The sequence below is a fragment of the Pocillopora verrucosa genome, chromosome 3, assembly GCF_036669915.1.
Source record: "Pocillopora verrucosa isolate sample1 chromosome 3, ASM3666991v2, whole genome shotgun sequence".
In the NCBI taxonomy this organism is placed as follows: domain Eukaryota; kingdom Metazoa; phylum Cnidaria; class Anthozoa; order Scleractinia; family Pocilloporidae; genus Pocillopora; species Pocillopora verrucosa.
The window spans coordinates 3,256,564-3,281,413 of NC_089314.1; the positions used below are offsets into that span (position 1 = coordinate 3,256,564).

At 40.4% G+C, this 24,850-nt stretch overlaps 1 protein-coding gene across 1 annotated transcript in view; it reads left to right on the plus strand.

Annotated features, from left to right (window-relative positions):
• Positions 1–24,850, plus strand: part of LOC131799405 (MAM and LDL-receptor class A domain-containing protein 2) — a 92,333-nt gene that overhangs the window by 66,627 nt on the left and 856 nt on the right. Inside the window, exons 97-134 of the mRNA XM_059117130.2 lie at positions 42–227; positions 503–592; positions 953–1,281; positions 2,053–2,271; positions 2,589–2,793; positions 3,405–3,673; positions 4,452–4,570; positions 5,059–5,303; positions 5,964–6,341; positions 6,953–7,257; positions 7,833–8,036; positions 8,519–8,683; positions 9,229–9,433; positions 10,021–10,257; positions 10,651–10,799; positions 11,536–11,857; positions 12,193–12,918; positions 13,449–13,709; positions 14,303–14,452; positions 14,599–14,918; positions 15,549–15,839; positions 16,297–16,498; positions 16,626–16,913; positions 17,499–17,677; positions 17,930–18,101; positions 18,805–18,933; positions 19,384–19,503; positions 19,924–19,990; positions 20,347–20,519; positions 20,772–20,835; positions 21,357–21,520; positions 21,863–21,938; positions 22,359–22,531; positions 22,922–22,975; positions 23,217–23,301; positions 23,572–23,634; positions 23,911–24,004; positions 24,524–24,583. Coding sequence (XP_058973113.2) covers positions 42–227; positions 503–592; positions 953–1,281; positions 2,053–2,271; positions 2,589–2,793; positions 3,405–3,673; positions 4,452–4,570; positions 5,059–5,303; positions 5,964–6,341; positions 6,953–7,257; positions 7,833–8,036; positions 8,519–8,683; positions 9,229–9,433; positions 10,021–10,257; positions 10,651–10,799; positions 11,536–11,857; positions 12,193–12,918; positions 13,449–13,709; positions 14,303–14,452; positions 14,599–14,918; positions 15,549–15,839; positions 16,297–16,498; positions 16,626–16,913; positions 17,499–17,677; positions 17,930–18,101; positions 18,805–18,933; positions 19,384–19,503; positions 19,924–19,990; positions 20,347–20,519; positions 20,772–20,835; positions 21,357–21,520; positions 21,863–21,938; positions 22,359–22,531; positions 22,922–22,975; positions 23,217–23,301; positions 23,572–23,634; positions 23,911–24,004; positions 24,524–24,583 — 7,538 coding nt within the window. The remainder of the gene's footprint in view (positions 1–41; positions 228–502; positions 593–952; positions 1,282–2,052; positions 2,272–2,588; positions 2,794–3,404; positions 3,674–4,451; positions 4,571–5,058; positions 5,304–5,963; positions 6,342–6,952; positions 7,258–7,832; positions 8,037–8,518; positions 8,684–9,228; positions 9,434–10,020; positions 10,258–10,650; positions 10,800–11,535; positions 11,858–12,192; positions 12,919–13,448; positions 13,710–14,302; positions 14,453–14,598; positions 14,919–15,548; positions 15,840–16,296; positions 16,499–16,625; positions 16,914–17,498; positions 17,678–17,929; positions 18,102–18,804; positions 18,934–19,383; positions 19,504–19,923; positions 19,991–20,346; positions 20,520–20,771; positions 20,836–21,356; positions 21,521–21,862; positions 21,939–22,358; positions 22,532–22,921; positions 22,976–23,216; positions 23,302–23,571; positions 23,635–23,910; positions 24,005–24,523; positions 24,584–24,850) is intronic.

The following is a 24,850-nucleotide window of genomic DNA, read 5'->3' on the forward strand; positions in this document are numbered from 1 at the left end:
GTATCTCATAAGCGTCATATTTTCATTTTGGCTATTTTTAGCGACCCGAGGCAGAAGTTACTCGGGAGACATCGCTCTTGATGACATCCAGTTTGTTGACTGTGCACTTCCTCCGGTGACCAGCAGCTGTTCCGAATTCGCCTGTACACGGAAATCCTGTGTCAAGCAGGACTATGTCTGTGATTACAATGACGACTGTGGTGACAATTCAGACGAAAAAGCTTGTGGTAATGTCATGTTGTTCACGATGCCCTTGTTTAGAACATCTACCACTGCTTTCTAATTGCAGTATTGCACATGAGCCTACACTTGAGAAATTAACCGCTGACCAGAAGTGCCTTCTTAGTTCGTAGCGTTTGGAATTTTCTTTATACTATTTTTTTCTTTCAATAGGTTACTTGGCAAGAAACTTAACATTGCCAGTTAGCCCGTCATCATTTTTCTGTTGATTCTCATATTTTCTTCAGTATATCTGGCCCTAACCTCAATCTACTTTTGTCAGGTACTTACACAACACGGTGCGACTTCAGTCAGGGACCTTGCGACTGGACCCAAAGTACTGAGGACGACTTTGATTGGTTACGAAGACGAGGTGAATAGCTGATGATTAATGTAGTAATGGTCTTATTAAGATGGGGTCAAACAAAATAACTCGTACAGGGCCTTTTTATGCGCGAACTTACGCAGGACATTCGCAACAGTTGCTTTTGGATCTCTTGATGTTTCACTCGTGCTTCTTCTTGATATTTCGCGGAGGATCTTGTTTTGGTCTTTTCAGGAAGATGTGGAATAAGAAAATTTTGCATTTGAAATTTACCTTAAACTCACCACAAAGCATCAAGTAATCATGATCATCCACATATTTTAGTAAAGCGGGCAGTATTTTGATTGCATAACGAAGTAGTCGTTGTCTTCGACTGCGACTAACAACCACATTATTTTGATGTGACAGGTGCCACAGCTTCTTGGAATACTGGCCCACCTTCAGATCACACCACACAGACTGGCTATTACATGTACATCGAAACTTCTTGGCCTCGAAAGTATGGCGACAAGGCCTGGATGGTAAGCCGAAACTTCCAAGCACTGATTCCCGGCTCAAATCCCTGCAAGCTCCGGTTCTTCTACCATATGTATGGGGACTCGGCTGAGAAGTTTTCCTTGTACATCAGGACTACTCGAAATGGAACCAATATGCAGAAAGTGTGGAGCAAAGTTGGTTCACAAGGAGCTGTGTGGAACAGAGCTGTCGTGACCCTGGCTTCAGACAAGAACTTCCAAGTATGGCTTTACTCCACTTATCCATATTTATCTCTCCACTTCCAGGAGTGACCAAAATGAATTTTTCTTCAAAATCTTTTTTAGTAGTAAAATGACGATAAGAAAGGATAAAATTAACTGTGCGATATCGATCGTTCCCACACAAAATTCTCGGAGCTGAAATCATTAGATAATATATGGTAGACACTTAGGAGAGTTTATTTTTAGATCTTTGGAGGGAAAAAAATTAAAATTTTTACTCCTTTTCAGTTCTTCTCTCAATATTGCTTTGAGATTTGAATTTCCCATGTTGGTAGTTTTTGCTTTTGACCTTTTTTTTCTAATTTTTTACGGGTTATGGGTTATGATGACGCTCGGTTTAAGCCGTGTGAAGCATGAATAGTCCCCGTGAATGATGCAATAGCCGACGGGTGAGCGAACCTCAAAGGCAGTCACTTGCGGTAGATGCGGTGGGTGATTGTTAGCGGGAAATCACGCGCAATCAAAATTTAGATTTTGTTACATATCATTTGCATTGCTTGCCTACAAACAAACATGTCGACGTGTAGTTCTCCCAGTGGCCTCTTTACTGGAAGTTTGGGCGGTGGGGAAAGGGCTTTTGTGATGTAGGCATAGTGTAGCCCTCTCGTCAGATCTGGGTGGCTCAAAATCCGATTAAATCTAATTCTGGGTCAGCTCTATACTAAAACTTTACGTCGTCATGAACCATGAGTAAAACGAACCTCTCAATCCACTGTGCCTGTTTAACAAGACTGCATTTATTTTTTTCAGGTGATATTTGAGGGTATGCGAGGCGATAGCTACACTGGTGACATTGGTTTGGATGATGTTTCCTTCACAACTGACTGCAAGCCATATGGTGGAGATCTTCCCTATGCCCCATCGCCCACACCGACTCCTTCAGGAGGACCCACTCAGTCACATCAGTGTAGCAGCGCAGAGTTCAATTGCGCGAAACAGGGGCCTGCTGCTTGCATCCGAAGCACGCAGGTAATTGTTGTTAAACATTGTGCCTCTACTTGACGCTATTTTAGGCTTTTCTTATAGGAGTAGGAAGGGAGGGGGGGGGAGGGGGGGATTGTGTTGATTACTTGCGTGATAAATTATTGTTAATATTTAGACAGAGTTTTGAAGGTTTCAAAGCTGCAATCTTTAACACTCCTATCCCTATCTCCTACTCCTTCGCTCCTCTTTTGAGCAAAGGGGAAGCGAACAAAAAGTAATTTTTTTCCTTATTTTGGACTTACGGTAGTTTTGTTCGATCTTCACTGATAAGTTTCGAATTTATGGCAACGCTTGCTCCTCAGGTCTGCGACTTCCAAAACGACTGTCAGGATGGATCAGACGAAGGCAACTGTGCAAAGACTCGCTGTACTTTTGACAGTGGGGACTTATGTAATTGGTATGTGGATAACCCTACACGGAAACGGCGTGATGTGGCCTACACCTGGCTAGCTCAGCAGGGTGCTACAGGCACGGCCCTTACGGGACCCACAATAGACCACACGACAGGTAAGAAGCTTTTCAAGTCTTGATATCGTTAGTATCGGCTAGGCTTCCTGTGATCAAGCTGGTGCTGGTGTGTTCTTTTACTGGGTACTTAAGTTTCGGACATTCGCATATAATTTGACTGACATCTTTTACACTGATTATCGAAGTTATTTCGGGGCCGATACTGTACCGTTTGAGCTGCAATACTCGTTTTATATGCGACGAGCGTCCTGCATTCTGCGAAGGTTAGTGTTATTGGCGCGTCTCGTTCGAGGACAAACTAAAAGGATAGATATTTTGTGGTCGAATAAGGGACACGTTCAAGAGAATGGTTTGTCACGAATGTGGAAGAAAGAACATCTTATGAATTCCCACGAGGTCTCAAACCTCAGACCTTAGGATTCCTCGCTCAGATACTCAGCCACTTAGACACAGACTACACGGCGAACTAGGCCATCACAAGATTCACATGTGACACTCATCCTGCATACGATAGGAACAGCATTGTCAAAACTCTACGTATGTTAATAGAATACGAAAGATGGTAAACTTTAAGCTCGCTAATGAAATAGGGAAGGATGTTTTTCCTTCTTGAAAAGATGTTTAAGATGCGTTTTCTTTGTTTCTGACAGGTACTACAGCAGGATGGTATATTTACGCAGAGAGCTCTGGAGGTTCTAATGGTGATAGGGCACTACTCTCCACAACCCGGATCGGTCAAACTGGACCGCAATGTGTTCTGTCGTTCTGGTACCACATGTATGGACGATCGGTAGGAACTCTGTCAGTCAAGCTGTCCTTCTTAGATGGAACACAACCTGTTATCTGGACCAAGTCTGGTGACCAGGGCAACTCTTGGCTACAAAGCCGCTTGGTGATCGGATCAAGACAACTATTGAAGGTATCTGGTGGATGCGTAATGTATTAAAGCATTTCTTCCTGATGTTTCTTTTACATCCCCATATGATTCCATATTCTCGTAAGAGAGGCTCTTGTCTTGTTAAGGTTTCTGTGAAAACCCCAAGATCTCTCCTTTTCAATAACATTTTCTTTCATATTTGCTAAAGGCCTTAATGCTTTAACCCTTTACACCCTAACATGAATATACATTTTCTCCTTACTGATCTCTGTAGTATTCCTAAGATGTAGAAAAGGAGAATTTTTTTAACCGTCAAGAGCTTTTTTGTGGGTGATCATTTGCTTTATTCTTGTGACTTAAATTTATAATTCAGGGGTGATATTGTAAGGAGAAATTAGATGCTAGTCACTCTTAGGTATGAAAGGGTTCGAGTGCAAAAACCAAAGTAATCACTTAGAGGGAAGGAAAGTCTCTCAAAGAGTCCATGAAAATTCAAAATATAAACAAGCAAACTGCTTGACGCGCAGAAAAATGCGATTGATCAAGTTGCGGTTGGTTTCAGCATTGAATCTAATTGGTTGAGTGGCGCGAGCGTTTAGACCAATCAGAAATTAAAGTAGCGCAAAACCACCGTAATCTCAGATAATTGTGGACACTCGAAAGAAGCTCGCCCTGTTTAGACAATATTGGTTGATTCTTTTAAGAAACATGACTTATATTTAATTTATTTCCTCTCGTGCAACTTCTCACTTTCTACTTTAACCACAAAATAACTCTTCCATGGGACTAGCTTTAATTTCCGACCTTTTGTGGCTTTTAGGTCATCTTTGAAGCAAAGCGGGGCTTCGGTTACCAGGGAGATATCGCTTTGGATGATATAGAATTCATGAAATGCCAGCCGCTGGACACCACAAAGAAGTGTACCGTGGATGAATTCCAGTGAGTGTAAAATGCTCCGTAGCTTTTTAAATGACATGATTATTTGTACTCGCCTGCTTCCTAAATCACTCAAAATTAAGAGTATTTGAATAGTTGTGAGATCCAGAATTAGTGATGTTCTGAACATATTAGATTATGTGTGAAGTAGCCAAGCTTCCCTGCCCTATCCCGGCCTATCCCTTAAATCCTGGTATCATTTTTACGACCACATCAAGTAGTTAACAGGGAACAAATGGACATATTATAAATTTATCTTGTGCGAGACCAGATTTTCCTTTTTTGAATTATCAGATGGAAAAGTAGCAATTAGGTATGGGTATTTTTAAGATCAAAAGACAGCGTAGGAATTAGTTTTCCGTTTCTTAAGCAGAATTTTGCTTAATTGTGATGAAAGACAGGATTTAATCGAAACATCCAACATAATGTTGCAAGCGGATATTGAAAATTCAAAAGAAAGTTAATGCCATCTCTTTGTGTTCCCTTTTTAGGTGTGCACAAGGAGGCTGCATCCCGAAGACATCACTATGTGACTTCAGTGCTGACTGTATGGCTGGGGATGTATCAGATGAGGCCACCTGTTCTGCTTACAAGTCTGGACAATGTGATTTTGAACATGGTCTATGTCTGTACTCACAGAGTTCTGATGACAAATTTGACTGGACTACATCCACTGATGGTACATTCTCCTATGGTACCGGCCCTTCATCTGACCATACAACTCAGACAAACAAAGGTATGTGTTGGAGCTAAAAATAAAAAATTATATATATATATATAAACAAACGAGTTTATATTTAAAATTGGCCTCTGAAAGGGGTTTCTTAAGTTGAAGTTTCGAACGTTAGCCCTTCATCAGAGCGAATGTCGGAGCTACCTCGATGCGCCCCTTGTTTGGTCTCGTTTCGCTGCTCGCTCTTCAACAGACATATCAATAGTTCTTTAGAGATAAAGTGGGTTGCGTGACAGGGATAAAGTAGTGTGACAGGACTGAAAGACGTTTGCTTTAGAAGCTTTTTCTGTAGCAAGAGTTCTAACTTGTGTTTTTATTGATAGCACGAAGTTGTTCACGGAAAAAAAATAATTCAGTGTCGTGAAGCTGAAGATGAAATGATAACTTTCAATCAAGTCACCAGAGAATAACTCAGAAAACTCTGAGTTCTTAAACTGCCTGACTGCTTAAAGCTAGATAAGGAGAGTTTTAAAGCCGCGATTAGTTTTCAATGTGTTTCTGATCGGTTTAGAGCTTTCCGATAATTTGCAGACTAACTAAGAGACTCTTAGTAAAAAACGTTCCTCAGTATAAGAAGAAGGAAACTTCCTTGTAGTCATGCACAACTGTGAACAAATGTACAGAATCTCAATTATGAATTATTTTGCTTGGTATCCATTTCAGGTCGGTACATGTACATCGAGACTTCATGGCCTCGCAGACCCGGAGACAATGCCCGTTTGAACTCACCCATCTTAAGGAGCACTTCATCCAACTGTTACCTCCGATTCTACTACCATATGAAGGGTAGTCATATTGGCAGCCTTCTCGTAAGAACACGCACAAGCTACTACGTAGGAGGTCTTTCCAATCCTATATTGAACATTACAGGACCACAGGGTGACTTCTGGTACCGCGGATTGGTTCAAGCACCTTACAGTCAGAATGATTACCAGTTCGTCATAGAAGGAGTGAGAGGCAATGGATACCAGGGTGATATTGCGATTGATGACGTTTCCCTCACGCCTGGTTGTCAGATATGCAAGGATTGCACCATGCCAGGTAAAATAGCAGGCATTTTACTCTTCGCTAGTCGGTTTATTTTCCTTGTAGCCTTTTTATTCAGTGCTTTTTGATTGCCTAAAAAACTGAAAGATTACTTTTGGTTACTATAAAGGTACCTTAGTGAAACCCGATTCTTAGACAGGGATGTAACGCGTCACCAGAATGGCAACTTTGTGTTTTCGCATACTGTCGTTTGTTTGTTTTAATTACGGTAAAAAGAAATAAAGGTTATCAGGTAGAAAGGAGGATGCGACAAAAAAACCAAAAATTATGGAGTTTTCGCGCAGAAAGTAAGATCTAATGGTTTGGACGATTTACATCTTTGTTAACCATTTGTCGTCTTATTGATCATTGCAAGTAAGTTTCATCACATGGTAGTTTGCCGAACTGCTATGTTTGATTTGATTATGAGTTTAACTAGGTGCCCACATGGTTCAAGAATAAGTGTCGCTTCTAGGTTTCCTTTCCGAGCACTGCATGCTGTCCACCTAGATTTTCCGATGTCGTTATCGGCTCCCACAATACATGATTATTTCATCGAATGTTAGAGTGATCCAAGGCTTTTTACATAGTTTTCATTAATCATTTTCTTTTCTTTTTTTCTTCAGGTCAGCCAACACCGACTCCATTTGGTTTCCACTCGCGGCCCACTGGGACCTCTTGCGGTGCTCAGCAGTATGTCTGTAAGAACCTCAAATGTGTGGACAAGGCTCAGATATGTAACTTCAAAAATGACTGTGGAGACAACTCCGATGAAATCCCCTGCGGCTCGGATTGCACATTTGAGGATGATTGCTGGAGGGGCTGGAGACAATCTACCGGTACTGACAACTTTAACTGGAGGCGGAAGAATGGACAGACACCGAGTGTTGGAACGGGCCCTACCAATGACCACACTCTGGGAACGGCCCAGGTACATTAACGATAAGAGTTAAAATATTTTGGATTCTCTGCTGTGGTAGATGATTATTGAACGTGGTTGAGCAAAATATCATTATTTTTCGGTGGCAAGCAGATCAATGTTTGTTTCTCGGTGCGAAGGGAAAAGGAAGGTTAACACATAATGGGCTCCATCTGGCGTGATATTTGCTCCAATATCTGTTCGCGGACAAAATACAATCCAAGTGAATAGTTTTTCGATAGAATGAAATTTTCTGAGATCGAATATTTGATTTTATTGCTCCTTATGGTGGCCATTGTGTCTATTATTCTTGACGTTTTTCTCGCAATACGCGACGGAAGCTTCACGGGAAGCTTTTCGTCAAGAACATTGACAATTCAATGACATTCGATGGTATAACAGCGCGATAGTCGGCGAGCGTGGTAACAAAGCAACTGGTGTTTCCTTGTTATCCTGACCGCCAGCTATTGCGCTCAACCCAGAATGTTTTACAAGTAATTATAGCGGCTGGTTTGTTTGTTTATTTGTTTGTCATTTTTTTAAAGTAGCAGGTGGATAATGACATCTAACAATTTTTATCTTTTCAGGGCTACTACATGTATATTGAAACATCACGCGCGAATCTCGGTGACAAAGCAGAGTTGACATCGTTCAGGTATTTTGCTTCAAGTCCCAACTGTAAGATGACAATATGGTATCACATGTATGGATCAGGCATTGGAGTGTTTGAGGTCAAGGTCAAGAAATCCGATGGAACGTATGATTACAAGTATACATTGAGAGGAAATCAGGTAAATCATTTTTTTTAAAATTTATATCATGAAAAGTTTTCTTTTTAATGACCTATAAGGTGAAAGCAGTACTAAGCAGACATTTAAGAGACTCTAGCTTGAGTCAGTTTTATACTTGAGTTTCCTCTCTATACAGCTTGTAACAGTTGTCGAAAAGCGAGTTTATGAGCAATTTGTCCTTTAACAGGGCAAGAGATGTGCAAATAAGCTTCAGTGCTCTGATGCTATCGGTTCGTCTAGACCAATCTGGGTTCCTTCGAATCTGGCCGTTTCAAATTCAATATTCGTGTAGAATATTGAATTTCCTTACAGGAAAGAGAGAAAAAACTGGTTCCAAACACGGAGTCCTAAGAGCCCTCATACATTTCGCACGGTACCGGTACCTCATTGTATATCAAAAGTGAGCCTTAACGCCCTAACTACGGAAATGTGTTTATAAATTTGGTACCATGTGGTAAATAAACTTTTTATGATCTCCACAGGGAAATGCTTGGAAAAAAGCGGACATAGATATTGGTGCATACAGGAACTTTGTGATCATTATTCAAGCCACCCGTGGATCAAGCTGGCAAGGTGATATTGCCATCGACGACATCTCTTTCAGCAATTGCTTCTCTGATGTCACAAGGAACTGCACTCAGAATGAAGTATGTTTACTTTGGTTGTGTTATTTTATTTGAAAAGATGTCTTTAGTTTTCAAAATAATTAAGGGATTAATATTTCGTTATGATTTCCTTGGGCTGAATTTTTATAATTAATTGCAAGTTATACCGTTTCACGTACCCTTTTTGATACAGGGACACCAGGTAGGTTCGCTTGTAGAGGCGTCGATATCGACTTAACATGAATTTTTACACAGCTACTTCATTTTTATCACCCAGCTGTTCTTTTTTCTCTTTATTTTTCCCTCTCTGCTTCGCTGCGTTTCTGTTTGATGATACAAATTGTGTTCGGTTTACATGAACCGATAAAGACAACAGGATGTTGAAGCTGAGGTATAGGGAAAATTGATATAAGATAAACAGGCACCGTTGAGAACGCCCAATCTCCTTATTCCTTGCCCACCTACCCGCCTCTAAAGTGTTCCTTTTTAGCCAACGGCAACATTGCATCTTTTCAGTCGTGTAACATGCCTCTGAAATTCCCTGAGGTAACTTACGTCGTAAATTTCTCATGTTTACTTCATCAAAGGTGAAATGCAAAGACAGTGGTCATTGTGTAACAGAACAAAGAGTTTGCGATCATGTCAAAAATTGTAAGGATGGTACTGATGAAAGTCAGTGTTCCAGTCGAAAAGCCAGTTGCGACTTTGAAATCAACTGGTGTAACTGGTTCAACTACTGGAGTGACGACTTTAATTGGCTTCGTCAAAGTAAGATCGGAACGACTGGAACAGGTGTGATATTTGATTTCTTTCGTAATGCGTTAGCACTTCAATTTAATTCGTCTGGGCGTACGCTAGTTCATCCCCAGTGTTATAAAAACGTCGTGGCACTAGCTTTATGTGGTCTTTTGTCATTGGCATGCGTAGCACGCGTTCGGGTAGAACATAGTGAGAAGAAACGCGAGGGAAATAAGTTCCTCTATTGCTCTAATGCGCGTGTGACAAATTGTGTTGTGTGCAACGGCTTGGTAATAAGCTATTCTTCCTGTCGGTTCAATTCAACCTATGATTACTTGGCGAGATATCTTGGCCTAGCATGTCTGCTTCTTTGTGTGTTGATACTTGGCTAATTTGACGTTGTAACCTAATGGCTTTTTAGTTTGAAACAGCGCCATATTTTGCAGATCCAACTAAATTATCCCTGTACTTGGAGTTGCGTGAGAGCTAAAAGAGCTCAAAGCACTAAAACAGTAAAATAATTCTCTCGTCTAAATTCCGTTTAACATATTTTAACGATAGTCGAAATTTGAAGTATTAGGATGGAAATTATCCTAGCTCCAACCAGATGTGTCATAATCTTTCTTGTTCTTGTCTCCAAGGTCCAAAAGGAGACCACACCACTGGGAGTGGTTGGTTCATGCACATAGACTCGTCAAGTCCAAGGCAGCTTTTAGACAGAGCGAAACTTGCACATGGTAATTTGTTCCCGGCCGGCCGCGGAGTTTGTACTCTACGATTTTACTACAACATGTATGGATCACAGAACATGGGATATCTGAAGGTCCACTTGCTTACTAATTGGTTATCGAACTGGAGGGAAGTCTGGAAAACGAGAGGTGAGATGTGTGTAATGAACTTGAAATTAAGATGAAAACGAGACTTATAGGCTAGCTTCGTGGTAATTAGTCTTCCAATTAGAATGCCATTGTATCTGTTTTTGTTTATCTAAACCTGTGGCCCACCGCCGGCGCCTTCCCCGATCCTCCCTTTATAAAAAAATGATTTATTGAGAAACTTGTTCAGAGTCCGTACAGTTTTCAATTCTTGAAAAAAGGGTAGTATGGAAAATAACAAACTTAGTTTCAAGACCTGGATAGGTACCAGATTACTTTCCAAACTGCAACGAGTATGTTTCATTATTGCAATCGCTGAAAAGTTTGACAAAAGGCCTGTAATTTGTACACAAGTTTACACAAACCATAAACCGTGGTCGTTTTTTTGCTCCTTAGGTGATCCTACCAATCAAAACTGGGTGCGTGCAGAGGTCAAGCTAGACTCCTACTCGTCGTTTAGGGTTGGTTTTGAAGGTATCGTTGGCGGAGATGACAAGACTGATATTGCATTGGATGATATAAGCTTTTCTGCCGGCTGCTACAAGGTATGTATTCTTCTACTGCGTAAAAAACGTACAACTGTAAAAGGGGAATAGGGTTGTAGTTAAAGACGTTTTTAAGGTATTAAATTATGGAAGAGCTTCTTCCTTCAAAGAAATGTTTAATGGAGAGCTTCTAATATCAATTTATTTGTTTGTTTGTTTGTTTGTTTGCTTGTTTTCTCTCAAATAATTCATTAGTTATACATGCAGTCAGCAGTTTCAAGATATTGCGTTGGCTTTCGCTTTGTTTGATCTCGTAACTCCCAAGGTCTGATTATCAATTCTCCCCTATAGCTGCAACACATTATCTTTTTAATAAGATACGAGAACTTAGTACTAGATCAAGAAAACGAGTTCTACGTGATAGGTTTGAGTAATCTCACTACCTGTTTGCTAGAGAATGTTTGGGTATTGTAGGGAGAGATTACATGTTTATCACTAATGGGAGTTACCAGATTTGTCAGGTTTAAGACCAAATTCGCCAAGCAATTTTATGGTAAAAATAAGTCCTCTAGAAAATCTCAGCTGGGATATATTCTGAAGGCTCCTTAACATGCTCAGATTCGTTAACTAAGCTCAAGAGTAAGCTTTATATAGCTCAGTCATAGAAGTCTGCGGTTTGATTCTTCTTGAAGGAAAAATGAATAAACATCTCTCTTCGACAGCTGAGCTTAACTTGACTGATCTTTTAAGCGCAGATACACCCGTTGAGTCTGTTTTGTGCTATTTTTTTATTCAGGGAGGCATTCCGCCTGCACCAACAGGTGCTGCACAATGCACCAGTAACCAGTTTTACTGCAGTGCAGACGACCTGTGCATCAATATTAACTGGAAGTGTGACGGAGAGCAGGACTGTACTGATGGCGAAGATGAACTCAAGTGTCCACCACCTTCACCGCAACCAACCCCTCCACCTGGATCATCTCATCCCGCAGACTGCAACTTCGATAAAGACTACTGTTTGTGGGAGTCTGCAAAGTTTGCTGATATGAGATGGCTGCGAAACCAAGGCCAGACACCTAGCTGGAACACTGGCCCCAGTGCTCATAAAAGTGGCGCAGGTAACAAAATTTATACCACATATGTAACTTGGCTCAGTCAAGTGCAAATCCATAATTGTTGTTGCTTTCTGTAACGAAGGCATCTTTGTTTTTGCGAAAATTAAGTGCTTTGTCCAAACCTTTTTTAGTCATTTATTCTCCTTGAATGATTATTGTGATTTCAGTGTGTTCGTTTCTGCAAGTAAAACGTTGTTTGCCTTTGCCAAGAACGTGCTTTGAAGCTGCTAAAAGCGGAGCGAATAAACCAAGGTGTAATGTGTTTATTTCCTGAAGGAAAACTAAATTAAAAGCGAATGGACAAATGTGTCGCTGATTTGTGTTGTGTGTTATCACAGGTTACTACGTTTACGCTGAAGCCACAGGCTACTATTTGGGCCACTTTGGAGAGCTTTTGGGTCCAAATTTGTTACCATCTGCAACGTGCCAAGTTTTCTTCTGTTACAATATGAATGGAAAAGACATGGGAACCCTAAATGTTTACCAGCGCTTTACTAATGATGCCAAACCTGACATGACCCAAAAGAAAATCTGGTCGAAGAGTGGTGACCAGGGCAACAAATGGCGTTGCGATTATGCCAATATTCCGAGTAAAGTGCAATTTTCAGTTGTCTTTGAAGCTATACGGGGCGACGGCTATCAATCAGACATCGCCGTGGATAATATCCAGTTCATCAAGTGCGGAAATCTTGGGCCGACTCCAGCTCCAACACCAAAACCCAAACCGTCCATCATGGATGACGATTTTGAGAAATGCGTCAGCTGTTGGGTTAATGAGAATGATGGCCACGACCAGATGGATTGGATTGTTGGACGTGGGGAAACTGCTAGCCAGAATACAGGTCCTTCCTACGACCACACCAAAAAAAGCATTTTAGGGCGCTATCTTTACATTGATGCCTCCAGTGTCTCGTCATCGGGCTGGTACCATGCCGATTTGGAAAGCAGGCTGCTTGTTGTTGACCGAAGGTGTTACATGTCTTTCTGGTATCATATGTATGGCTCTGGGGTGGGCTCGCTGTGGATTGTCGCCTATGCGTTTTCCGATCCTAAAAATTTGATTGGTAAGTGACAAACTCTATGTGGCTGGGATTTTGTAGTTGATATGGAGCACTCTTATTTGTTAGGTCAGACTTTAAAACTCCTTTCATCCCGTTAAAACAAGGTAGGAGTATCGCTTCGTGAAAGTGGAAACGCTCGGACAAACTAAAGGCCTGCGTAGTAGGAGTTTTGAGCTGGGGAGCCGCAAAAGGAATGGGAAAGAGTGATGCTTGTCTTTCACTTGTCTCTTGTAATTAATTCTTATACACCCAGGTTTCATTAGCAATTCTCCTCACTGTCCTTCATACAATTCTTTTGACGATAGTTCGGAGAATTTGGTATTGAGTCGACTTCTAATCCCCTAGTTTACATTTTCTCTATTCGTATCACTTTACTTATCTGCTTGATATTGTTTTCCTATTGTTAAATCACTTATGAGAGTTGAAGGGTTAATTTGAGGTTTTGATTATCATTTTAAAAGATGCTCTACAACGTTAAATGGTGGTTTGAATCTCTTGAATGACAGAAGAATTGAAAACATTTCTTCCCATAGATCACAAACAGGTCAACTTGTGGTATGATTGGGGTAACCGTGGTAACAAGTGGCAACATGGCATGGTGAGTATCTACAATCCGGAGACGGCCAATAAGACAGTTAGAATTGTGATCAGTGGGGTCAGAGGATGGGACTACAATGGAGACATAGCAATAGATGACATAGAGTTCCACAACTGCAAGTTTAATGATGAGACAACACCATGCACAGAAACCTTTCCAAAGTGTAATGATAACCCGTTCACCCGTCCAACGCTTGGTAAGTATTTCACGAAGCCTCCTATTTCATTCTGAAGAAATTAAAACATTGAAGGGCAGATGGACAACCAGTGTTTCGTCTGTCTCAAGATTGCGGCGTTTTGTCCTATACAGAAAGGAGAAAAGGTTGGGGGGGAAAAATAGACTCATCCCTCTTTCCAATCCCATCTTTAAAATATGTAAAAATAACATGGCGTATTACGTAAAGGCCAAGCTCGCATATCAGGCTGAAGCCACATGTGATCCAAACCTATAGGAGGTTACAAAGAGGATATTACAAGGTCGCGCGGAGATACGAAACTTCTCTTTGAGTGTTGAAAAATATTTCACGCGTTCGCTTTGCTCACACGTGAAGAGAAAGTTCATATCGCCCCGCGACCGTGTACTATTCTATTTATTATACAAACATCAATGAAATACTAAATCACATCGAAAGGCGCGATTTTTAGATGTAACCTTAGCAACAAGAATCTTCTCGCGTGTGAAGATAAGATGTTATCTTTGTGAGTGAAGATATCATGTTTTCCCGCTAAAGCTCACTTGGTATTTCATTGGTGTTCAGATAATAATATTATTTTATATATTTTCATATAGGTCCGCTATCCGGTGACTGTAATTTTGAGCACGGTACTTGCCACTGGAACAACACAGCCGTCAACGATATGCCGTGGTATCTTAGAGAGGGCAAAACTTCCAGTAAGAACACCGGTCCAGCGGTTGATCACACCACAGGAACATCAAGCGGTAGGGAGTCAATTGTTTACTTTTGTCCTTGACTCTAAACTGCTCTTATAATGAAGCACTGTGGACCCTCACTGTTATGTATTGTAAGGATGAAAGGCAAAGAAGAACATTTCTCTGAATCAGTGACGCGTTTTGTCTACTTGTAGGTTATTACATGCATATTGAGGCCAGTTGGTATGTCAAGGGCGCTGTTGCCATCTTGGAGGGTCCTTACATGATGCCTACCTCAAACTGCAAGATGACGTTTTACTACCACATGTCCGGCCCTGACACAGGCTCACTTACAATCTTCGTGAACAGTGGAGATGAAATGAAGGTGATATTGAACATGACTGGCCACCAGGCTGACAATTGGATCAAAGCTGAAGCAACGGTGAAGAGTGATTACGCCTTCCGAATTCACATCACTGCCACACGAGGAGATGGTTACCAAGGAGACATTGCCATAGACGACATTAAATTTCAGGTACAATCACGCTGTATTATTATTATTATTATAATGATAGCAATTATTATAGTAACCGTGGTAAGGTGCTCCTCATAGATTTATACAATAAACCTACTACTACCCACCCTGGGATTGGACGTTGCTTATTTCTCAGAGTACAGACGCATGGCACATTATTATTATTATTATTATTATTATTATTATTATTATTGTTATTATAATTGTTGTTGTTGTTGTTATTGTTATTATTATTATAGCTATTATTTTAATTATGATTATTATAACTATAATAAAAATAATTATTATTATTATTCCTATTATAGTTATCATTGTTAGTTTTATTATTTTTCATTTATTAATGCTGTTGTTGTTATTATTATTATTATTATTATTATTATTATTCTTTCATTATTTCTGCTCTCCATGACGCATTGTTTTGGAAATCTTTGGGTGATTTTTATCGGTGGGCGACTTGAAAAAATACCTAGACTGGCGCAAAGCTTCGCCAGTTAAGCGCTCGGAGACCTTAAATACTTAAAAAAAAGTATTAAACTTACTCCTGCCTATACTGAAGTGAATGGAGAAAACGTCACCGAATCACTGTCTTACAAACTCCTTCTTTAAAGTAGTACCTGAAATTCTTTGCAGGGTCAATGTTCCTTCACAGACGACCAGGCCTTGAGATACGGTGACAAAGCCCTGAAAACGGGTTGTTCTGACGGTGGACGAGAAGGTTTCTTTCAGCATCCGACTGTGGCCGGCTGCAAAGGTTATTGGTGGGGACGTAGAAACCTCCGAGCCAAGCCTTCCTATGTTGGTGCCACGTGCGGAGATGACATCGGGCGTTGGGGTCGTTGGTGTGGCCAACCTGCTGACCTGTGCGAAGATGGTTGGCATGTCTGTGGAACTTTTGGAGACGTTTTCGAAATTGTCAACCGAGTAAGACTTAAGTTGCTCCTTTCTAAACAGAAAAGCTACAAATGATTTTTCTTCAAATGACAGCGTCAATGCATGTTAAAATACAGGATAATCACAACTATGAAACCGCATGAAAATTTCTCAGCGCAAATTTAAAGGTACAGGTGGGAATCCTGTGGGAATATGAGCCACTTCATGGACGTTCTCTAACTAGTGACTGTAACTCCACAGGGCATGCGTTTGATATAGAACCTGTTCTTAACTTGTCCTGGCTAGTATCAAGATGCGATCACAAGGGCAATCCTTTTGTAATAGTTTGTTTCAAAAGCGAACAACTAGTGTAGTTATATGCCCTTATATGTCATTTGTTTTAGTTTCAAAGAGCAGTCGATGAAAGAGCTAGGAAATTCCTACTATATTTGAACCAGAAGTTTGCAGAAGTTTGTTTTTACTAAAATCTGATCCCTTCATTGTGTAGACGAACGGTGTGGATTGCCAGAGAGCTGGTTATGGTCATTTCAGCGCCGGTATTAACCACTGTAAGACCAACAGTGGAGGAGGCGACGGCTGCAAGCGAGTAAAAACTGGATTAGATTATGGTTGTGGTCAATACCACGACTCGTGCTCAGAACCGCTTTGCTGCGGCTTTGGTTGCAAAGGTCCAGACTCCTGTGACTCAGGTAGGTCAAGCTTTATTGTCGGAGCTTATAGAGCTTTTGGTAGTGTGAAAAACCATCAAAGACGGGATGTCAGTCCATTTCAAACTAATGCTTGACTTAAAAATCTTGTTTTCATTTCCTTCATAAGGTGTTTTCAAACGCCAGACGATGTACACGCCCGCTGCTGGCAATCTAGAGGGTTGTTCGTTCATGTCAGTAAGTAATGCAGGCGGCATCATGTGCTGCAAAGACGACAGTACCACTCCTACCTACCCCCCGACGAATGCACCAACTAAAGGTTCATGTGACTTCGAAAGAGGCATGTGTGATTGGATTGTTGATTCAACTGCCCCTGCAAGTTTTACACGAAACCAGGGAGAGACACAAAACAGAAACACCGGTCCACGCTATGATCACACTAAACAGGATGCGACTGGTAAGATTACAGATTCCAGAATGCTTTTAATTAGCAACCTTAAGTTAAAGCATATCGCTTAATTGTCTTTCGTTAAACCTATGATCGCCATCTTGAATTCGCTGAGCTGAGGAAAGGTGGCGAGAGCGGTAATCTTTTACTATGGGAGTGGTTGATATGCGGGAAGAACGAGAGGGGCATGAAGAGGAGAATCCTTGGTGGTGGATCATAAATAACAAGAGGATGATTCTGATTCATAGCCATTGCCGTTAGTCGTCTTCGGGCCTCTCCCAGCCGCCCCACCACCTCACCTCCCTTCCCCCCCTCCCCATCCCCCTCTTACAATCCCCGTGGAAAATGAAAAAAGTGGATGCTTGGCAAGCAATTTAGTTTTTGTTTACTCTCCCTATATGACGGTGTTTGTTTAGCCCATTTGAGTTATTATTCAGCTATGGCAAGCTTAGTGTACTTCTATGGCTTCAATGAAGAGCTCGCTTATTTTTGTTTGTCTATGTGGCTCAGTGATAGAGCATCGAGGCACGGAATCCTAGGTTTGATTGATTTGTCATGGGGCCCATCTAAGTTTCTATTTGTTGCTCCGTGTAGGGTACTATCTTTACATGGATTCATCTCAAGCGCAGCCCAAAGACACAGCCAGGGTCTCTTACACCTTCACAAGTGTATCAGAGTCTTACTGCCGGATGAGTTTCTTCTACCACATGTACGGCACTGGCATGGGTGTGTTGCGTGTGTTTGTTGAACCCAAAGATGGACAACGTACCGAGGTAATTCACAATTTTCTTTAGAGAACAGTGTGGAGATTATACATACTAATGTTAGTGTGTAGAGGGTTCATCACTTGCATCATTGCCCGTTTTAACTGCTTTTTGCCTTACGGCGAAAATAAAGTTAAACAGGGCAGCTCCTTTTCTAACGATGTTGTTGTTGTTGTTTTTGTTGTTGATAATGGTGTACAAACAAGCAAGTTATATTACTGACCATTATAAACATTATCTTCCTATGATATCTCCTTTTAGGTTTGGAAAAAGGCTGGAAACCAGGGTGACGGCTGGTATAGAGGTGTGCACAACTTCACGGAACTGATTAAGAACAAGACAGCTTTCACCGTCAGTTTTGAGGCAGAGCGTGGTCCAACCACGGCTAGTGACATAGCGATTGATGACATCACCTTTTCATCCTGCACACATAGTGAGTGTGATTCAGTTATGACTATATAGTATCGTTTTAGCTCCGTCTACACTAATCCAAAGATGTTTTGCATGATTTATTCTAAAAACGCGGTTATGCAGGATTTCTTCAAATTAATTGACAACAAGCCATGTAGCCTGCTACTGTCTCACTTGTCATTCTCTTTGTTTTTCACTGACTATACAATACAAGTACGTTAAAAAACGTTTTGGGGTACTTCTACCTTGTGCCCCTTTCTTGAAGTAGGGCCTCTTACGTTGATGGGACCCACTGAGCGTCTTTGACTACTTTCTTAAATAAATCTTAAAAAGGATATCAATGATTTCTTTACATACAATCGCTTTCGTTGACTTCTCCTGCACATTTAAAACGCTACCTTATCAGTATAGTCATGACGATAGGCAGGGCATGCGCGTACTCTGCTACTTTTAGTCCTTTTCAATTGCTTGAAGTGGAACTGTGACAGAAATTGTGAGGCTGTTTGACGTAAATATTTGCGATATTTGCAATACCCTTTTCAAATTCATGTAGATAGGAAAAAAATGGGCTTCCAAGAGAAACTCTTTCTGACCATAGTTACTTGAACCACAATTTCCATTTTAAATCTGGCTTAATATCTAGCAAATCTCACAACAAGACCGTCAACTGTTATTTACAAATACCGTTTGGCAAAGTCTCACCGCTTTTATTCCATTATTTTCAGCGCCACCAGGTCAGTGTAAGCGTGACGAATTCCGATGTAAGAGTGGAGAATGTATCAAGTCGGCCTTCGTTTGTGACCAATACCCAGATTGTAAAGACCACTCGGACGAGGGAGCAGAAGCTAACTGTGGTAATATTTTGTCAAGTTTTTATTTCTGTGGTTGTTTTTTGGTTTGTTAGATTGTTTGTTTTTCTCTTGCTCACTTTGACCTTCTTTTGAACTAGGAAATATTTTGGCATATACCACACAGGTGAATAGTGCCTTTCGCGCGCGCTGATTCGCCTGTTTGGAAGTGATCAGAAAGTACTATTCACTTCCGAAACGTAGAGACAAAATCACACGTCAAGATTTTGAATTCCGACTTTTTTCTGTATATTGACAGAAATGAACTAATTTTTGGTTTCCGTATGGTATATACTAAAACAGTTATTCGCTTCAGTTTCGGCGAAAGTATTGTGTGTTTACCTCCACTTCGGTCAATAATTAGTAATAATTGAAGGAATGATGGCGTAATTCTTTGGTAGAATTTAGTTACGTTTTTATGACGATTTCTAAAGTCTGCTTTACTTGTTTTTGCAGCCAACCGTAATTGTGGTCATTTCCAGATTTATTGCCCAGCTGATGGAAAATGCCTAAACAAGACTCTGCAATGTAACGGCAAGTCTGATTGTACGGATGGAAGTGATGAATCACATTGTGGTAAGTTTGCTCGCTCAAAGTGATTTTAATTGTTGAAGATTATCATTTTGTAATCCTTCTAACTTTTGTTATATTCTGTTTTTTTCTTTTCTTTATTTACTTTTTTTTTCCATTTTAATTATTTACTCCCCTTAAACATTTCGGTATTTATCTCTTTTATGTGAAACAATTTTCGTGATGTATTTCGTTAAAAGAAGTTTAGGGAAATAAGATCATTTTCCTCAGTAACTTCTTCGTAAAAGTTTTGTCTGATGTTGCGTTGATTTATTGTTTTTAAGAAGAGATTGCGTGTTATAGACAGGACTGCTCTCTGATGTCAAGGTCTGCAGATTACGAATTAAACCCGGAATTTTAGGATATTTTACAATGTGTTTTATATAGTTAATTAAAACTTACAACGTTCAATTGCTTTGTTTCCAGCATGTACCGAAAGCTATTGTATCAATGGACAGTGTCAACTAGACAACTTTGGGCGTCCGGATTGTGTGTAAGTATCTTCATTACGTAGTATGGTATGACAGCAATTCGGATAGAGTTAAATAAACTGTGTTTTTCTTCCAGTCACTCCCGCCAGTTTTCGCCCAACAATCCCTTTTCTTGTTTGTTCGTTCGTTTGGTTTTGTTTGTGTTTTTCGATGACCGAGGGTACGGCCAGATGAAGCACAGTGGTTTTAATGTTAGCTTCGGGCCCCATTGGTCGCTTTGATTCAATCTAAAGCTGGAGTTGCCATCCGAACCGTGGCCATCTTTATCACATGTGGTTGCATTGTGAGCCAATTGATAGTGCTCAGTTACTCAACTTAATTTATTTCGAAAGTAATTAGTGTTTCTTCTTTGTGAAAGATGCGATGCCAATTACAACGGTGCAAGATGTCAGAACTGTACCAGTTGTGAGTGTCCTAAAGATCAAATCCAGTGCAAAATTGGCAAGTGGTTCTGCACGACCAAGGAAAAAATATGTTCTAAAAGCGTTCAGTGTGGCCTTAGTCCCGTTGAGTTTGTCAAGCTTTGCCAAGGTGAGGCTTAATACAGCGTAAAACTTGGGATCACATGTGGAACGGGGTTTATTTCGGTTTTCTGTTTTACTTGGTTTTATTTCCTTTTTATTTTATTTTACTGATTTTTTTCTTTGGGGGGGGGGGGGGGAGGGGCGGAGGGGGTTCTTCTGTAGTTGTCTCCGATGCTTTCAAAAGACAGATACAAATGGAATCTTATTTTTACACGCAGTGCTGATATATATATATATATATATAATTTTTTTTTTTCAGCTTGCACACCACATTACTGTGTAAATGGAAATTGCAAGATGGTAGATGGAAATCCGACTTGCGAGTAAGGCTTGTGTTTTTTTGTTTGCATTAACGTAGTCATGATCAACGTTTAACGGTATTTTCAGTAAGTGATGAATCAGCCTCATCGGAAAATGAATAGCGTCATGCCATCTTCCTTTTTTCGGAAAGCTTGCCGAGAGTTTGCATCTTGTTCAGCATTTCTTGGGAAGTTATTTGAGAGACGCTGTCCCTTGGTGTTATGTGTCGCTTAGTGTGAGTAGAAACACCACACGGATCACTGTGTTGCTTTCTTAGGAAAGACACTAACCTCTCACCATGCCCCTCTCCTCCCATCAAAGTAAATGGAAAATAGTTAGCAGAAAGTAAAACTAGAAAAATATCGTTAAGGGGGTGGGGGTGAGGAGAGTAGCCAGACTGATGGTCGCTTCATGAAAATGAAATCGTTTTAAGCTCCGGCAGGATTGGTTTTGTGGGTTTAAGCAAACTCAGCCTCAGCGATAAGCGCTTGATATATATCCACTATGTTATAATGAGATGCTAAATTTGTAAATTTTATTTCAGGTGCACCACTTCTGACTATGTCGGCCAACGATGTGACACTTGCAATCAAAAAAATGGCTTGGTGAATTGTGGAACAAATGGCAAATGTGTGAAGATAGATCAGATCTGTGACCAGAGCATATCGTGTCCGAAAAATAAATCAGAGATCCGCAACTTATGTGGAAGTAGGTGTCCATAGCACATTAAAGCGGTAGTTTGATGGTAATTTTTTTATTATTTGAAACAGGAAAGCCATCGTGCAATCGTGTCCTTTGAAAAACCGACCCGACCCCTCCTCGACTAAAATGAGCGGCTCGCCGAAAGAAACAAACCCGTTTAGTAGTTCAGAAATCTTTTGATCTACCGTATGAAACCTTGAATATATTAAAGGATAGCAAGCAGATTCGTTTCGATGTGAATTTGGTGTACTAAATTACTTCTATTTTCCAGGTTATTGTAGCAATAAAAAAAAAGAAACTGCGGCATTTCGCCATCAAAACTAACAATTTTTTCTGTTCCTTTTAAAGGCTGTGAAGACCAGAAGTCTTTCTGCCCTGAAGGAGCAGAATGTAAGGCGGACGATAAAGGGTTTATGGCCTGTGTGTAAGTATGCGGACCCGTATTGCATGGTCAAGTGTGCAGCAAGTCTTTTGTTTTGGTTTGTCAAGGAATGGTCATCAGTCAATTATGTTCTTGAGCTTTACGATATTCAGAAGTGGAAAGTGTGCATTCCTCCCCCACCGATGAATTTCCTAAACTAATTTTGTGTGACTTTATAGTACAAATATACATACAAGCTATATATATCTTGTGTAGCAGAAGGCCCGTCAACTGTGTCTACTTCATGGCTTACATAAGCTTCCTCCTTGGCGTGGCCAACTTTTTTTGTCCCTACAGAAGGTCCTTACTTTCATTTACAGCAATTTAGCACTTGGTCGTTATGATTAGTTAGCTTTAATTGAATACGATAAACTTAACGTGTTATTTTTTACTCGTTAACCCATGTTTCTTCTCGTGCTACAGATGTCCATTTGATAGGAACGGACGAAAATGTGAGAATCAGATTCCAAACAACTGTACAAATCAGATACCTTCACTTCAGCCTTGCCTTGGAAAATGCGTTGAGAAAGCAGTCATTTGTTCTCGCAACCAGACTTGTAACTACCCTGAAGATCAGATCAAATTCAACTGTAAAGGTAAGCAAGTGACGGCGATGAGAACTTAGAGAAGCAAACGGTTTAGTTCGCTCTATACGAGCTTTATAAAACTTTCTTCAATTCTTCACATTCCTATGCAAAACCGTTTGTAGAGGGTCTCAGTGGGGCGATGGCTTTACGGCTAACGGCTAATTCTTTTCTAGACTGTTAACTTTTTTTTACGACGAATGATTAAAATTTGTTAATTTATACCCCAAATGGCTAATTTTTTTGGCCGTTTACGGCAAACAGTTAAACCCTTTGAGACCCTTTGTGTAGGTGTCATGTGTAAGCTTATATAAGCTTATATACATTGTAGCGTTGTATTTGAATTGAATATAAATTAATTATTTTGTATGCAAGTCACTAAATTTTCCTCATTACTTTTAGCACCGCCCAAGACTGGAACAAGGACAGATAAACAAAAGGGCAATAAATCGTCAAGTAAGTAAATTGTTATCTAGTAAGAACAACGTTAATTCTTATGTGGGGTTACCTACGTATAAACTGGAGTGATTTGAATTATAGTTTCTTACACAGAGAGGTATGGTTGTTTAGAAACTTCGCTGATGTTTTTAACAGCCACAGTGTCAATCCTCTCTTTAAATAAGTCTTCTCATGTGTTGGGATAGGCTCCAATAACCTGACCAAAAAAATTGATCTTGAGACCGTCTCTGTCTTTTAGTTTACATTGGCGTCGGTGTCGCTGCTGGAATTGTGTTAATCCTTATCGTCCTCTTTGTGGCCTACTATATAATGAAGAGTAAAAAGTAAGTATTAATCTTTTTGTTGTTGTCTTTTTCGTGTTTCATGCCTTCTTTCAGACTTTCTCTCAGGAAACGGAAAACGAGAATAAAGCGTAGAAAGTGTCGCTGTTTTTTTTTTTTCCGTCTTTGTTTGTTTACTTGTGTAGCTACTTGAGTTGAGACAGCTCACTTTCGCCTTTCACAACTGAGGTTGTTTGTAAGTTGCTACAGTTATCTCTGGTTCAAATTGTTTGTTTTCAATTAATTTCGACCAATTTTTCCTTTGATTAACAGGAAGAGACTTACCTTGTTCTCGGTGTTTTATGACCCCTCCAATAAGGAAGGCTCACAAATAAGGTATGTCATTTCAAGAGTAACTCCTTTTTCCCCTCGTTGTACTGCTTCAAGTCAGTCTTGATCGCCCTACTGTTGCTAAATGAGTACGCATGTCAAGAAAACTTGAAGAAAGATTTGTACAAAGGGTACCCTGCGATGAACTAGAAATTCCATCTCGGGGAAGTGATAAAACTCCTGGCCATTCCGTGGACTAGGCTTTGATAGATATAAGGCAGTTGGCTCTTAACTCCTAAACTTTTGCCAATTTGACGTATTTATAATGGCTGTCTCTCACAGGAAAGGCAAAAAGGAGAAAGGAGAAATCGAAATGGCTGAGGGTGTTGGAAACCCTGTGTATGATTCTTTCAATGAAGGACAACCCCTGGAAGACGTAAGTGACTCTTGTGACAGAAATGTTTTACTTAATGGAGACTTTTAAAGAGGATAAGTCCACGCACGTCTAGGTATCGGAAAATCCACTGGCTGGCTCCCTATGCGCTGATGTAATGTCTTATTGAAATCTGGATTTTTTTTTTCTTTTTCGTTTTTTTGAGGGAGGAAAACTGTGTAACTCAAAAAAAGGCAAAACGAAATAAAAGAAAATGCAACCCACATTCGACACAAAGTCTAGGAATCGAAACTGAGCCACTAGGGTGGCAAGCAAGTGGTGTCACCTCGGTGCCTTCTTGGTCACATTTATTTTCACCAGGGTGGAGGTGTCTGATTTACCCTGCAGGCTTCCTTGAAACTTTTTGAGCTGGCAGCAGCATGATGTGGGAAGGAGAGGGTTACAGGGTTTGTTTTTACTTCAGAGGGAAGATTCACTAAGTTCGTAAATCACGGCAATTATTTTCAATGTGTGCAACTGAAAAGTTTTCTTATCGGTCTTCTTTCGTGATCTTTATATCAGTTTCACATGAGTGACGTGGATACAAACATGTTTGCCTCAGATGACGCGTTTGGGATTGCGGTGAGTATTTTAGTTAAACATGTCTTCCATTCCTCAAGTATGGACTGACGGTACTGAAAAATGACATCTATGTTTTCAAAGTACCGGGTTTCCCTATTAAATTATCATTTGATCTAAAAGTAAAAACACGTACAGGAATAGTTCAGAAGGATAGAAAAAGCTTATCCCCACACCCAACAATTATCGTTACGATTTAGCCTTCGAGTGAGACGTTTACAGTTCGATCTGTTTCGACCTACAGTGGAACCTCCTTTCAGCAGACACCCT